Source organism: Moesziomyces antarcticus (genome assembly GCF_000747765.1).
Source record: "Moesziomyces antarcticus DNA, scaffold: scaffold_v10005, strain JCM 10317, whole genome shotgun sequence".
NCBI classification, from domain to species: Eukaryota; Fungi; Basidiomycota; class Ustilaginomycetes; order Ustilaginales; family Ustilaginaceae; genus Moesziomyces; species Moesziomyces antarcticus.
This window is the reverse complement of record NW_014639005.1, coordinates 915,525-930,595: the sequence shown is the minus strand read 5'-3', so window position 1 is coordinate 930,595 and position 15,071 is coordinate 915,525. Positions and strand designations below refer to the sequence as shown.

Here is a 15,071-nt window from a genome sequence, read left to right as displayed (position 1 = left end):
CCTCACCACCAAATCCGACCCTCGATTTCCTTCTGACTAGAGCGACAGCGCTGACCAATTCGACCGGCAATGACTGCGACAGCCTCAACTAGCCAAAGCCATGCCTTCGGAGGCTCCAAGGCCGCCAACACAGTCCCAGACTTTGACGACATTCCCGCGGTAGCTGGCATGCCTCATGGATGCGCATGGAAAGTGTGGGGCGAAGATGACCAGCTTGGCACGCTCAATCTGCTTACGCCCGAGGTCGTAGCGAGTGCGGCACAGGAAAACATCCGCACTGGTGATCGAGTCCAGATTGACTGGGGTCTCGATAGCGTCGATGTTCCCGCCAACAAACGCAAGCACTTTCACCACGAGCTCCTCGACCTCAAGAAGAAGCTCGGCGTCTATGCGACGGACGACGAGCTGCATCTCAACACCCAGACCTCGTCGCAATGGGACGGCTTCAATCATTTTGCCCATCAGGCTACGGGCACCTACTACAACGGCCTCAAGCACGACGATCTCCACTCTGGCGCCGTCGATAAGGGTGCCAAGAACAGCATGCACGCCTGGTGCTTGAGCGGCGGTATCGCCGGCCGAGGCGTTCTCGTGGATTGGGTGCACTGGTGGGAGTCCACAAAGACCGAGCCGATCCCGGCCGCAAACTCCTCCTACCCGATTCCCCTTTCGCAGATCAAGGAGGTGCTGGAATGGCAAAAGACGGAATTACGCGCGGGCGACATCCTCCTCCTCAGGACGGGCGTGGTGAGGTGGTTCGAGCAGGCCTCGGACGAGGACAAGGTCAAGGGCATGATTGAAAACGACAACTTCCCCGGCATCGAAGCGACCGAAGAGGTCAAGCGATGGCTGTGGAACAGCCACTTTGCCGCAGTGGCAAGCGACAACCCTTCGTTCGAATTTGGCCCTCACGGTGACTTGTGGCTTCACGAGTGGCTGCTGCCAATGTGGGGATGCCCCATCGGCGAACTATTCGACCTCGAACGCCTTTCGGCTGCGTGTCAGAAGCATCAGCGTTGGACCTTCTTCCTGACCTCGGCCCCGTACCGAGTCAAGGGCGGCATCGCATCGTCTCCCAACAGCATCTGCATCTTCTAGCTCCGCACTTCCGGCAAGCTTTCGCTGACGCCGTCACAGCGCGCTGAAGCACCGCCTCCTTGTATCCTACGCCATTTGCTGTCTCCGACAATTTCACACGCCCCCCTCAGCCATCTGCAACGAGGACCAGCTTACCACACTCGCTTCGATTGCCAATGTCTAGGTTACATTTCACTACAGCTCTGCCAGGGAAGTGCGGCCACCTAGCAGCTCGACGAGCGCCTTGAACTCGTGCCACCACGCGGTCTTGCCGCGTCGGTTCTTCATGTCCGCATTCCTTGCCATCTCGGTAGCGGAGGTGAAGCAGATGGTGGATCCCTGGATGGTGATCATCACGGCTGTCTGGTCCGAGTACGACTTTTCCGACGCGCCCGCGCCGATCTTGGACGATGTGGACGACGAGCTGCGCTGCTTGAGCGCCTCGGCCTCGAGGAACTCGCAGCACTTGAGCGCCAGACGCGTCGCACGCACACGGTCCAACGGCGAAGGCACACCGCCCTGCAGCGTGTGACCGAGACTCGCGGATCGCGCGTCAAAGAGGCTGTTGCCCTCCTCCTTGAGAATCTTGGTGATGACCTCGGTGGTGAACACGTCGGACGATTTTTCGTTTCGGATGACCAGCCTGCCCTCGGACTTGCCCTTGACGTCGAGAAGGAAACGCTTCTTGAGGAAAGCCACATCCTTGCCGAGCTGGTGCAGACCGATGCCCACCTCGGGCGTGTAGACGAGCACAGCACCGGCGGCAAGCGCACCCATGACAGCAATGTAGCCGCACTTGCCACCTTGTGTCTCGACCACAAACACACGATTGCGCGAAGCCGAAGCCGACTGCTTGACGGCGTCGCATGCATCGACCAGGGCGTTGAGCGAGGTGTCGGAGCCGAGCGAGAACTCGTTCATCGGCACATTGTTCGAGATAGTAGCGGGCAGGCCCACGATGGGAATGCGGAAGGCTGGGTAGCGATCGCGGTTGTCGTTGAGAATCTTGACCGAGCTGAAAGCCTCGAAGCCGCCGACGATGAGCAGGCCTTCGATCTTGTGCTCTTGCAGCTTGGCAGCCACTGCGCCGATGTCGATGTCTGGCAGGTGACGGTTGACGCCGAGCTCGGAGCCGCCTCTTGTGGCCCAGTTGTCGACACGCAGCCAGTTGAGCACCGAGACGTTGTCCTCGAGCAGGCCGGGGAAACCGTTGTAGATGACCACGGCATCGTGGCCCTTGGCAAGGCAGTAGCGCACTGCGGTGCGAGTCGCGGCGTTCATGCCGCCTGCAGGAGCGCCGACGTGGATGATGCCCATGCGGAGGCGCTTCTTCTCGGGCAGCATCTCGTCGTCGGTGATTTGGCTGATGTACTTGAAGGCGCGCAGACCCTCTGCGAACTCGGGATCGCGCAGGTCGAGGGCGCCATCAAAGTCCTTGGACTCAATGAGCTTGGCCACCTTCTGAGTCTGCTCGACGGCGAACATGAGCGGGATGCGGGTGATCTTGTTCTCGCTGATACCGATCACGTACGAGGGAGTTTCGGGCGTCGCCTCCAGCACGGCGTCCACGGCCTCGATACCTTGGAGCGTGGCGAGGATGCGGTCGTTGGCGTCGGGCTTGCCACCACGCTGGGTGTGTCCGAGCGTGGTGACGCGAGTGTCGAGGCCGAGGTCATTGGAGAGGACGTCCTTGATCATGTCGGGCGTGATGTCGTTGAGTTCGCGATCGATAGCGCCCTCAGCGACGATGACGATCGACTTTCGCTTACCGAGGTCGCGGTGCTTCTGGAGAACCTCGCACATCTCGGAGTGCCACTCCTGGCCCTGGGGAGGTCGCTCTGGGATGAAGACGTAGTCTGCGCCGGTGGCGATACCGGCCATGAGAGCGAGCCAGCCGCAGTGACGGCCCATGACTTCGACGACAAAGGCTCGGGAATGCGAGGCGGCGGTGGAGGAGATGGAATCGACGGCCTCGCAGATGCGCTGCAGAGCTGTCGAGGCGCCGATGGTGATGTCGGTGGTGGCCATGTCGTTGTCGATGGAGCCGACGAGGCCGACGATGTTGAGATGGGCAAACTTGGAAGCTTGCTCCTCGGTGATCCTGCCCTTGGCCTTGAGCGAGGCGACGAGGTCGGGCCACTCTGCACGCAGTTTGTCGGCACCTGTGAGACTACCGTCACCTCCGCACACGGCGAGAGCGTCGATGCCGTTGATGATGAGGTTGTACGCGGCCTGCTCTCGGCCTTCGGGCGTTCGGAAGGTCTTGGAACGGGCGGTGCCGATGAGCGTGCCGCCCTGGTCCATCCAGCCTCGCACGTCGTCCCAGCCGACGCGGATGATGTAGCGCCCGCGGAGGCCGAGCTCCTGCGCCTCGCCGACGCCTTCCCTGAGCAGCTCGCCCTCTCCGTACGTGGGGACAAAGCCGGTCTGCTCGTCGTGCTCGGCCGGAGGAGTCGCCTTGCCCTTAGGGTCGGAAGTGTCGACGAAGGTGGTGGAGGATTTCCTGCTGATGGAGGGTGTGGCGGAAGGGGTGTGTTCGGGCGTGTGGTTGCCGCGCACGAGGCCCTCCCAGCCTTCTCTGATGACGAATGCTTCGCAGCCGCGGACGATGGCCATCTTGACGACGGAGCGGACGGCGGCGTTCATGCCCGCCGAGTCACCACCGGAGGTCATGACGGCGAGCCTCCGAGGCTGTCCACCATTGTTGGCGGGAGTGAACTTGCCGAGCACAGGCTTGCCCGACTGTGCGGCGAAGGTGTTCTCGGCACGCACGGCCGGAGCGAAGGGAGGCATGGTGTTGGAGGTGGCTGGATGTCGAGCGAGACGATGCTCGACTCTCGTGTGGTAGTGGAGCGGGTCTGACGCGGACGTTGGACGCGCGCTGCGACTTGTGCGCTAGAAGCCTGAGGATGGATAGGTGGAGGGGATCGCCTTGAAGCTGAAAGATGCTGGGCTGGGCAGCGGTCGGCTCGCTGAGTGTAGTGTGCAGCAGCCTCGTCGCGTCGATAAGTCTGGTTCTCGACAGCAAGAAGAGAGTCTGAACACGGGGCGCGTGCGTGTTGGCAGGGGAGGATGGGTCTAAGGATGGCGGCGGGATGGGAGAAGTGGGTCGAAGATGATGCTCGGCTACCGTTGGCTCTTTTTTTTCGTGGTGGTGAGCCTCTATCGATCTGGGTGATGCTGCAGCTCTATCGAGGCCGCGCTCCGTGCGCAGGCAGGCAAGTCGATCTGATCTTTTCGGCCTCCAACACCCTTTGCAGGTCCCACGCCGAAATCGAGCCGAGTGGGAGGAAAAGTGGAAAGCGCTGGGCCTTTTGTTTTTTTTTGGGCTCCACTCTGTTTTTTTTCGTCGCAGCAGATAACGACGATTTTCGACCAAGACGAGATGCTGCTGCCTCGGTCGAATTTCGGATGATCCGCCTTCCGCCTTTCTCACGCTGCAAGACCGTCATCGTCATGCAGAATAGACTCTGTGAATGCTCGTCTGCCCCCCCCCCCCTTTTCTTCTTCCTGAGCAAAATCTCAGCAGAGAGACAAGTGTCTCGTGTAGCGAAGGGAATTTGATCAGGCTAGGAGGGGTCGGTCTTCAGAAAGTTGTTCACGGGGCGAAAAGCTGGCCGGTACTGAGGGGTTTCCGTGAAGAATCATCGGGCTATCGGGTCACGATAGTGAACGTGAAATCGGCGATCGCAAAGCCAGGACCTCTGCTCGACAGATCAAGTAGGCATCATCGTTGGTTGGCCGCTCGATCGGCCCAAATGAGATCTGATGCAAGCTACAGCATTGGGCTGCAAAGCTTGAGATTGTGGCGTTGATGCGCTCGGCTGCCGTTGACCTGGTGGCTCGGCAGCCAGATGGAGGTTCGTGTTGCTCACCCATCGCGGTACGTTTGCTGCGCGAGATTCGAGATCCGCTCGCGAGGGTCCAGCCCAAAAAGCGCGAATCAAAACCCCCGAGCCATGTGGACGCGGCAGCAGGCACTAGTGAACTGGCGTTCCTCATCATGCTTGGGAAGATGCATTGCAGCTCTTGGCCTGTCTTACAACAATGACCGATCGGCCACTCGATGCTTTCGCGCCCCATCGCTTTATCCGGCATAAGCAAACATTGACGTCGGCAGGATTGTTGGTGGGTTTGATGGGCCGCCGCGGTGGCGTCTGCAGTGATGAGCTCGCTCGGCAGGCCAAGGATGCGAATTCAACGGGACCGTATATCTCCGCGGTACACGCACGTCAAGCCATCCAACCCAGCATGGATCGTTCGACAGGGCTCGCCTTTTGGAAGAGATATTTAGAAAAGGGGGGAAAGAGATGGGCAAGAGAGCGTGGTCCAAGCGGCCTGTGTCGCGGTTGGATGCAGCAGAGGAACTCGCGTCGGTTGCAGACGAGCAGACGAGCATATTGGCTCTCGATTGACTTCGAGGCTTGGGCTTGGCAGGCTTTGGCTCATGAAAGACGTGGCAACGCTGAGGCGCAAGAGACCAGCGCGTAGCGACCAGCGCTCTCAGAGAGCGCATTGTATGGGCTGACTCGCCGCGGTCCCGCCCGCTACGCGTGCGACACGCGCGTCCATTTCCACCTCGCCGCTGCCGCTTGGCACGCCGGACGGGCGGTCTGATCGGCGCGCGCGGTCCTCCCGTGAGCGGTCGGCAGGCGGCCGCCCCTTCTGGTTGGAATTCGGATGCGACGGCAGGGGAGCCAGGCAAGGCAGCAGCAACAGCAGCCGTCCGCCGCCGCCGCCCCTCCTCCTCCGCATAAGCAGGCGAGGTGGGGGGGGGGGGGGCGGATGAGGTGAGGTGAGGTGAGTGGGTGAATGTGCCGAGCGTGGGTGGGGATGAGTCGCAGTCGAGATGAGCGCTTGACCCCTTGCTTGGCTGGCTGGCTGGCCATTTTTCTCTTTTACTTTTTTTTTGTTATTTTCCGACATTTTGGGCGGGTCGAGGGGCGACGCTCGTGGTTCAGCCGCGCCGGAGTTACCTGACAATTGGCTGCTGCTGCTGCTGCTGCTGCTGTTGTGCCGGCACGCGCCCAACGCCCCTGGTAGCTGCTGGCCTGGCCGGCCCGCGCGCTCAGCTGCTGAAATGCAAAAGAGTGAGCTGGGAGTGTCAGCCCAGCCGCGCGCGGGCGCAAGACTGCTGCCGTGACGGTCAACGACAGGCGCTACAGTGCACCCGCACCCGCCCTCAAGCAGCCAGCAGCCACACATTTGGACCCGCACCGCGCGCTGCGTCGCTGCAACTGCACACCGCACACCGCACACCGCACACTGCCCTCTGCAGTGGTAAAGGCAAGCAAAGCGCTCGAGTTGTTGCACTTTGCTCCAACTTTAGCTCGCCGCTGTCTCTGGCAACCGCGATTGCTGCCATCTGCACTGCACAGCTCATCGAGAGACGCTCTCGTCCCGCACCGCCAAACCCCACCGTCGCCCACCGCCACCCACGTTGCTCACCACCATCGTCTCGTTCCGCTTCACCTTCCGTCTCTGCTCTCGCCGCAGACTTCGCACTGGCACGCACCGGGTGAACATCATCTGTATCTCACCATCGCTCGCAACGACAGCATCCCGTCTACCTTGCGTCTACCTTGCGCTCGGACCGCACGCAAGAGCCCTTTTGCGCTTGCGCTAGATTGGCTTCTTTCACCGCTCCGACTCGGCCCCCGACGCTCGACGTGGATCTCGTCCTCGCATCCGCTTTCGTCCGCGCAGAACCGTGCTCCGTTCGAGACTCGCCTGTCGGCCCCGTCCGCTGCCGCCGCCCATCCGTTTGCAGCTTTGGTCTCGCGCCTCGCGCTGCCACACTTGCGACCGGTCACATCGTCACATTCAGTCACACGGCAAGTGCCGTCGCGTTCCACCTCGGCCCATCCGACCTCTGCTGCGCGAGCCACGCCGGTCAATCCGAAAGAAACTGCCTCGCAGGCCCACTCCGCGCATCGCAGAGTCACAGCCGCTCCGCAGTCGTGCTCGAGGTGCTCCCTCTCTCTCTCTTGACCAGGTCGCGCTTGCATCGCCCATCTCGTCTCGCATCTTGCCCGATCAGCTCCTCGTCCCGCCCTCCATCATCGCAAAAAGGGTCGGACGCGGTTTGCACGCCGTCTGCCATTGGCCACCCCTTGTAGAGACTTGCTGCGCTCGACCATGCTGCGTTTGCGTTGCGTGTCCAGATAAGCAATGGCACAGGTTGCTTCGAGCTCGAAGCTACCCCTTGCCCTCCCCGCCAACGACCAGCACCATCGTCACATCGATCTCCGCACCGACATGGCGGGTTCTTCCGGTGCGGTGTACCCCGCCGCAGCGCACGGCTCGAACGCACTCAAATCCGACGCCCCTCCTCCCGCCGCCGGGCCATCGGCTTCGTCCTCGCTACGCCCACCAGAAATGCCCACCACAGCTGCCTCGCTCATGCGCGAAGGTCCCCGCGACTTTACCGTCATAAAGGACGTCGGCGACGGCTCCTTCGGCACGGTATGCCTCGCCGACTGGAAGAGCCCACTTCCGAGTGGCACCATGCTCTCGCCCATGCAGCATCCCACCACCCGCCCCGAGTACATCGGCAAGCGTCTCGTCGCCATCAAGAAGATGAAGAAGCCCTTCCCCAACTGGCAGGAGTGCATGAAGCTCAAAGAGCTCAAATCGCTCCTCACCATCCCTCCGCATCCCAACATCATCCCGCTCTACGATGCATTCCTCATGCCCACGACAAAAGAGCTCCACTTTGTCTTTGAGTGCATGGAGGGCAACCTCTACCAGCTCACAAAGTCGCGCAAAGGCCGTCCGCTCGCTGCTGGTCTCGTCGCCTCCATCTACGAGCAGATCGCCCTCGGCCTCGACCACATTCACCAGCACGGCTACTTCCATCGCGACATGAAGCCCGAGAACCTCCTCATCACCACCACAGGTCTTGCAGACTATCCGCAGCTTCAGCCGGGCGCACCGCCAGAAAAGGACGTGCTCGTCATTGTCAAGCTCGCCGACTTTGGCCTCGCCCGCGAAACACTCAGCAAGCCGCCTTACACCGAGTACGTTTCCACCCGCTGGTACCGTGCCCCAGAGGTCCTCTTGCGCTCGCGCGACTACAGCAATCCCGTCGATATGTGGGCGCTCGGCACCATCCTCGCCGAGCTCGTCAACCTCAAGCCGCTCTTCCCGGGCCACAGCGAAGTCGACCAAGTCCTTCAGATCTGCGAAGTGCTCGGCGACCCAAGCCACAGCTACGGTCACGACTCGCGCAGCAGACGCAACGGGGGCGGTCCGTGGGACAGAGGCATACGCATGGCGAGATCCGTCGGCTTCCAGTTCCCAATCTGCAAGCCCGTCAAGTTTTCGCGACTCTTCTCCGATCGCGTCCCCCGCAGCCTCGTCGATTGCATCGAGGACCTCCTGCGCTACGACCCCAAGGCACGCCTAACCAGCAAGGACTGCATCGAGCACGAGTACATGAAGATGGACGCCCCACGCATGCGACCGCCCCAGGCCAAGCCTGTCGTCAGCGCAACCGCCCCTCTTCGCCCTCCGCAGAACTTTGCCGCCAATGCGGGAGCATCGCGGCCCGTTCCCCCCTCGCATTCGACTCCGCTGTCGCCCCAGGCATCCAAACCACCATTCGGTGCGGCAGAGCCCAACCTCAAACCGATGGCCATGCTCCGCCAGCCCAACGGCTCCGCTGTCGTCATGGTCAATGGCAGCCGCCCGACCGACGCCAGCGATCCGGCTGCCAGTGCAAATGCTTCTCCTGCTTCCCCAATGCAGGTAGATGCCGCCGAGATGCAGTGGGCTCCGCCGATGCCTTCCATGCAAAGGGACGTCTCGCTGTCCGGATACCCAGCCTTCCCCGATTCGGCATCTCTCTATGCGCAGAGCAGCTCGACACACCACGATGACCCGTCCTCCGGCGCTCCTTCCTCGGATGCCACAGTCGTGCTTGGCAATGCATCCACCGCACCCTCAGCCAGCCAAGCAACCGATGCGACGCTCAAGCATGGCGATTATCGCCAGGGCCAGACGTTGCAAGCGCATCAGTACGAGCAATACCAGCGTCAGTACAGGCAAGACGTCGCCAACCTGCAACGTGACGCTTACGATGATCCGCAGGCTAGGGGCTTCGCTCCGCATGCTGCCGGATATCCCCATGTCGGCATCGACAGGGGGCTCCCTGGAGCCATGTCTTCGGGCGATCTTTCCCAGAAGAATGATTCCAATGCTAGCAACGAGACCATCGGCTCGCGTGACAAGGAAAGACGCAGGAGCAAGGGCTGGGGCCTCAACATTTCGTCCGTTTTCGGAAGCAGCGGCGGCAGCACCACTGCTGTTGGCTCGAGCGGAGGTGTCGCTGGCAACGCAACTGGCGGTGCACAGCACTATGGCTCCCCCAACGCTGCCGCCGCTCGCATGGCGTCCAACGGCATGATGCCTCACGCGCAGCAGGATCTCAGATCGCCTATGGAACCGACGCCCGCCCAGAAGATCGCGGCTGAGCATTCCGGTGCGGCGCCGCAGTCGAATGGAGCGCCGGCCAAGCCGGTCGATCCGAAGAAAGCCAAGAAGGAGGCCGAGAAAGCGGCGCGAGAGGCGGAAAAGGCGAGGCGAGAGGCGCAACAGAAGGCCGCCCGCGATCGAGCGCGCGCCGTCATGCAAAAGCGCAATCAGCTCCTCGCCTCTTCCAACAGCAAGGATCCCGTGGAATGGCTCGCGGGCTCGATCCAGGCCGACGAGCCGTATCGAACGGGTCCGAGCGAGAAGGCGCGCGGCAAGCAGCCTGCAGCGCCGGGATCGCAGCTGTCGCCCTCCATGCCGAGCTTCGGATCGGGCGAATTCCCGCGCTCGCCTTTGCAGCCGCCCATCCATGGCCTGAGCCCCGACTATGGTCTTGCGGCAAATCCCGCGGTGACGGGCAACATGGCGTGGCGTGGCGTCGGGGCTACGCGGTACAGCCGCTCCAACAAGGCGCGACGACGGGAGCATGACGACGATCATTCCATGTCGAGCTTCGAAGATGCGGTCGATCCGCGCCGAGCCTCGATGCAGTCGTACCAAACCGGCGACAGCGATCCGGGACCCGGGACCGGGTCGCATCTGCCGCAAGGGCACCATATCCAGCGAGCCAGCTCGTCCTCTTCGCTCGCCTCGGCTCCGTCCTTCGATCAGCGCCGCTTCGCCCCGTCGCTGGAGTCGCATCGCAGCTCGCAAGAGACACGTTCGATCAGCTCCTTGGACCACCAGCTGATCACCAACATGGAAAACATGACGGCAGCCGAAGCTAGAACTCGCACGCCCGGCAACGTTTCTCCCGGTCCGGCGCATATGGTAGGGGCTCGTCAGTCTCTCAGCCGTCAGAGCCGAGCGAACAGCCGTGCGTCGTCGACATCGGCGCATCGACAAGGCTCTGCATCGCCTTTGCATCACGCCAGCGGAATCCCGCGCTTCCATCCTTACCACGGCGGAGCAGGTGCGGCTCCGGCGGGCTTCCATCCGAACTATCAGCTGCCGCCTTTGCATCAGAGCCTGCACAATGCGATCCCCCATCGCGGCGACACCGGCGGCGATGGATCGGCTCCGCAGGCCTTCCAGTCGAACGCGGGCCATGCCCAGCAGCAGCATCACATCAACCCCATCTTCCACGTGCCAGGTGGGAATGGCGGACACGGAACAACGCTGCCGCCCTTCTCGTCGATCGCAGCATCGATCGATGCTTCGAGCACCGACGACAAGACAGCCCAGATGCTCTATGCGCAGGCACGCGCCTCTGGTCCTCTGCCTCAAAACTGACCTCGTCTTGCTCAGGTCAGAGCCCTTCTCTCCAGCAAAGCATGGCTGTGTGCCTGCGGTGCTCCATGCTCCTTATCTGCACGCTCCTTTTGCTCCCGTTGTCATTTATATCTTCGTGCATAATCTCGTCGTGCATACCTCGGTGCCTGCCAATACCATCGTTTGTAATTCTTTGCTGCCGCCTGATCTCGTCGATCGGCTCTCGTATCTGCTGAAGCATGGCGGGGACGAGACGAGCGGGAAGCAGCGGTGGGATGGTGCCAAGCTGACAAGAGCTGCTCGAAGTCGAAGGGGAAAATGCAGAACAAAAAAAAAGAGGAATTCTCCGAATCCGGGAATTGAACCCGGGTCTGCGCCGATTTCTACGCGGAGAAGCGTCAATTGAATGACAAGGCGCCGTCATAGCCACTAAACTAATTCGGACGCTTTCGTGTCAAGCGACGATGACATTGCATACATATAGGGTTTGTTTCAAGCAGTGAGAAACATTTAAGGCGGGTGTCTCGTTGCACTGCCAGTCGTGGTTCAATTGGCGGCGATAGCGAGAGTCTCAGCAAGAATCCAGCGAGAGTCTCAGCAGAATCCGGCGCTCGTCTTGCATTGAATGAGCGCTAGACTTCTGCGTAGGTGATTCTGTTGGCGACTTGGATGCCGATGCGGGAGACGCGAACCGGCGGCAGTTTGCGCAGCTTGGATCCCCGCTCGGATTCGACGCTGTCGATGAGCGCGCGAAAGCGCGAAGCAAGCATGCCGGCGTCGGTGTCGCTCGATGGCGGTACAGACAGGCACGTGGTGCTCGCGTGAAAGCGCGCCTCTTGATAGTACGACTTGGCGCGGAAGGCGCGGTGTAGTTCGGCGCCTAGCGCAGTGGAGAGCTTGCGGAGCTGTGCACGCACAATTAGTGTCAGCGGTGTTGACAATCGTCAGTACCCCTGCCCGTCAATGTTTGGGAAGCTTCGTCACCAGACACTTGAGCCTGTATCCTTGTGAGGATGGATGGCTGGACGCACATTTTCGCGACCCGGGCCGACTTCGAGCACCATGAAGTGCTTGGACGCATCATCGTTGGAAAGGCAAGCAATGCGCGAAAAAGAGAAGCAGAAGCTGATACACACGCGCACGTCAGAAACCGCAGACCCACTTTTTCAAGACGATGCCTGTCACTGGTGTGCAGACAAGGCATGGAGCATAGGACTCACCTGGTCATCTCGATAGGAAGGCGCCCGATTTCGGTCAAGGCAGTCTTGACGTACTCGTCCCTCTCGTGAGCGCGGACCGTGAATGGCCGAGTGAGAGAGATGTGCAGCTTCTCGATTGTAGACAGGTAAGGCTCTGAGCTTGCCTCGGCTTCAGCTGTCTTCAGCAAGCGTGCTTTGTCCGGAACTGCTTGTTCGAGCCCCTGCTCCAGATAGGAGTGGCTTTCTTGGATTAAAGTCCTCAAAGAAGGTGTCATCGGCACTGTGTGCGATTCAACAAAGACATCAATACACGCGCAAATGTACTAGAAGTATCAGTCGGATCTTACCTTCTACAAAGCAGTAGCACAGCCATTCGCCGCGGGCGTATGCTGTCTTTGGCTCATCTGGTGCTCGGTCGCCAGGTGCCGGGCGGCTCCCTTGTTGCAAGCTGTCATCGTCGAGCGGCTGTAGCTTCCTGTTAGGTAGGAAAGCCGAGTAGGGCTTGATGCTTAGCTTACATCCTCCATGGCGTCTCACTGCATCGTGCTGTCATCTCACCTTTTGATCCGATGCGTGTGCGCTTCACGCGGAGGTGCTTCCTTGACTAGATCGTCATTGACGCAGGCGATCGGTTGTGCGACAAGTGATCTTGTTTGGTCTGAAGGAGAAGCGTCATCGTCTGAGTCCGAGTCAGAGTAGCAGACGAGACGCTCGCCGCGTCCGCTCATGCTCTCGCCAGACAGAGGAAATGGTGGTGGCCAGTTTGGTCCGTGCCACCACCAGGGTCCACACCGCTGGACCCCCGCCGGCCTGTCGGATTGCGCACCTGCTCGGCGCTGACCGAAATCCGAGGACAACCTCGGGTGTTTCTGGATCTGATATCGGGACTTGATTTTGTGCGGGGTGTCCGATCGATAAAATGCAGGCGAGCCTGGCTGCCAAAGGGCGCGTTTTGCAGTTCAAAACGAAAAATTCCCACGCTCCTCGCGCAAACGGCACAGAATTCTGCAAAAATCAGCCCTGCTGGCGAGCTGGATAGCAGCCTCGCCATTTGAATTTGTAATGCCCGACAGGGCGATAGCACGCGAACTTCGACCAGGCTCGAGTCTCTGGCCGTGGCTGCGGTCTCGCTGCTTTGGCTGGGTTGGAGAGCCCGAGAAAGAGTGGCAGAGGCTGGAACGAGGAGCAAGGCAGCAGTGGGAGCGGCTGAAGGCACTGCGTCGAGGGCGAGGAGGTGAACGCGAAGCTCGAAGGCCAGTCAGTAAAGCCAGCGAGAGCTCGTCTGCCTGTGTGCTGCCCTGAGAAGGTGCGATGCGGTCGGAGGCCAGTGTGTGCGTGACAGAGTGTCGGGAGCTAGGTCAGGCTCGTCACCATCCTCTGCTTCTCTTTGCTACCACCAAGAATTCGTCAAGATGGTGAGTACACCACTATGGGAAACGCATCGACACCCGCACATCATCGCCATCCAACGCTGCTGCTACGTCGAAAATATCGCCCGCTCGGCCGCACACACTATATCGTCAGCTGCGCCTCTAGAGAAACGGTCTCATAACACGATGCTTCGACTGCTCAACCGACAAGCATCACCAGCAGTTGGCCATTCCACCCACAACAGACATGCAGGACATCTTCAGCTATCCACACGCATGCTACACATCAGCAGATCCATAGTCCACGAGGCCAGTTGAAAGGTGGAAACGAAGACGGAGAGCAGTGGAAAGAATCCAGCTTCAAAGAGGCCGTCGTAGACTCTGCTATGATCACCAGAGCCACATCTTCGCCGTGCAGTCTGCGTTCTGCAATCAGAGCACGCTCGATGCGTTCCAGCTATTGCCACATATCTGCCAGCACGGCTCGATAAAGATTCTGCAGATGATGGCCACATCGGTGAAGCACATTAGCACCGCAGCCGGACCTCCTACATGCGTTCCCTCGAGCGACGAAGCGGTATTGCTGGCACAGATCGACTGCATCAGACGGACAGAAAGCTTCACTACCGCGCGCATCTCACACAACAAACATGCCGCCATAGACATCCGACCTCAATTGCAGCACCACCAATCGGGCCTCTGCCACCGTCCTTCTCAGCAGCAGCGTTGGACCTTGCCGTGATGTTCGCCGAGCTGCGTTTCCCTTACACGCAACGTATTGCACAACACCAATTTGCTGACCCTAAACCCAACAACGATGCCTTCTAAACCTCCAGGACTCCACTTCTCCCGTCACCCTCCGAACCCGCAAGTTCATCACGAACCGTCTGCTCCAGAGGAAGCAGATGGTTCTCGATGTCATCCACCCTGCCCGCCCCAACGTCTCCAAGGCTGAGCTCTCGGAGAAGCTCTCGGAGATGTACAAGACCCCCAAGGAGCAGTGCGTCGTCTTCGGCATGCGCACCGCCTTCGGTGGCGGACGCTCCACCGGCTTCGCCCTCGTCTACGACTCGCGCGACTCGATGAAGTTCGAGCCCAAGCACCGCCTCGTCCGCGTCGGCCTTGCCGAGAAGACCGAGAAGGCCTCGCGCAAGCTCCGCAAGGAGCGCAAGAACCGTGCCAAGAAGGTCCGTGGTACCAAGAAGACCAAGGCCGGCGATGCCAAGAAGAAGTAAACGTGTCGAACTCTCGACCTTGCCTTCGTTCTTGTTTCAGCACCTTTTGGCAGCTCGGCTTTGCGCCTCGGGATCCGAATCTGCAGCAGTCTCTTTGGTGGTCATGGATGTGCACGTAGCTCTCGCGCGTGGATCGCATTGTCGACGAGCTTTCGCCCCTTCTTTCGAAGTCGACAACATCACAGCGCTCACGTCGGCGTGAGCACGTCTGCTGTCCCGGCTACCCAAAACGCCCCTGCATCGGCATTCCTCTCGAGTCTCGATCCGCATATCGAGCTGTTTCCACCTCATCTACTCATACTGCAATTGTACCATCAATCTCTCTCCCCCTTCCATTCCCCTCGCGCTGCGCACGCAGACGATGTCCTCACCCGCCCCCAAAAAGACCACCCCCGAAATATCGAAAGAAGGCGGTGTCATTCCCAAAAACGACATGTATGCTGTTC

General features: G+C 60.4%; 5 protein-coding genes and 1 non-coding gene across 6 annotated transcripts; 3 read left to right on the top strand and 3 right to left on the bottom strand.

The window, feature by feature from the left end:
* Positions 1-69: 69 nt before the first annotated feature.
* PAN0_005d2802 (uncharacterized protein) lies at positions 70-1,098 on the top strand (the record flags this gene model as incomplete). Its single annotated transcript, XM_014802042.1, has 1 exon — positions 70-1,098. The coding sequence occupies one exon, from the start codon at positions 70-72 to the stop codon at positions 1,096-1,098; it is 1,029 nt and encodes a 342-aa protein (XP_014657528.1).
* A 174-nt stretch (positions 1,099-1,272) lies between these two features.
* On the bottom strand, positions 1,273-3,870 carry PAN0_005c2801 (6-phosphofructokinase; the record flags this gene model as incomplete). The annotated part of the gene is made up of 1 exon (XM_014802041.1): positions 1,273-3,870. The coding sequence occupies one exon, from the start codon at positions 3,868-3,870 to the stop codon at positions 1,273-1,275; it is 2,598 nt and encodes an 865-aa protein (XP_014657527.1).
* A 2,287-nt stretch (positions 3,871-6,157) lies between these two features.
* On the top strand, positions 6,158-10,842 carry PAN0_005d2800 (protein kinase; the record flags this gene model as incomplete). The annotated part of the gene is made up of 4 exons (XM_014802040.1): positions 6,158-6,167; positions 6,356-6,915; positions 7,025-7,150; positions 7,258-10,842. 4 exons carry the CDS (start codon positions 6,158-6,160, stop codon positions 10,840-10,842), a joined length of 4,281 nt encoding a protein of 1,426 aa, XP_014657526.1.
* Positions 10,843-11,165: 323 nt separating this feature from the next.
* PAN0_t005c0009 lies at positions 11,166-11,265 on the bottom strand. The gene is made up of 2 exons: positions 11,229-11,265; positions 11,166-11,200 (listed from the first exon to the last, which is right to left on the bottom strand). It is a non-coding gene; the product is annotated as a tRNA-Asp (tRNA).
* A 188-nt stretch (positions 11,266-11,453) lies between these two features.
* Positions 11,454-12,748, bottom strand: PAN0_005c2799 (uncharacterized protein; the record flags this gene model as incomplete). The annotated part of the gene is made up of 5 exons (XM_014802039.1): positions 11,454-11,726; positions 11,853-11,946; positions 12,042-12,264; positions 12,368-12,495; positions 12,579-12,748. 5 exons carry the CDS (start codon positions 12,746-12,748, stop codon positions 11,454-11,456), a joined length of 888 nt encoding a protein of 295 aa, XP_014657525.1.
* A 684-nt stretch (positions 12,749-13,432) lies between these two features.
* Positions 13,433-14,625, top strand: PAN0_005d2798 (40S ribosomal protein S24; the record flags this gene model as incomplete). Its single annotated transcript, XM_014802038.1, has 4 exons — positions 13,433-13,539; positions 13,644-13,764; positions 13,827-13,967; positions 14,227-14,625. 4 exons carry the CDS (start codon positions 13,433-13,435, stop codon positions 14,623-14,625), a joined length of 768 nt encoding a protein of 255 aa, XP_014657524.1.
* Positions 14,626-15,071: the final 446 nt, after the last annotated feature.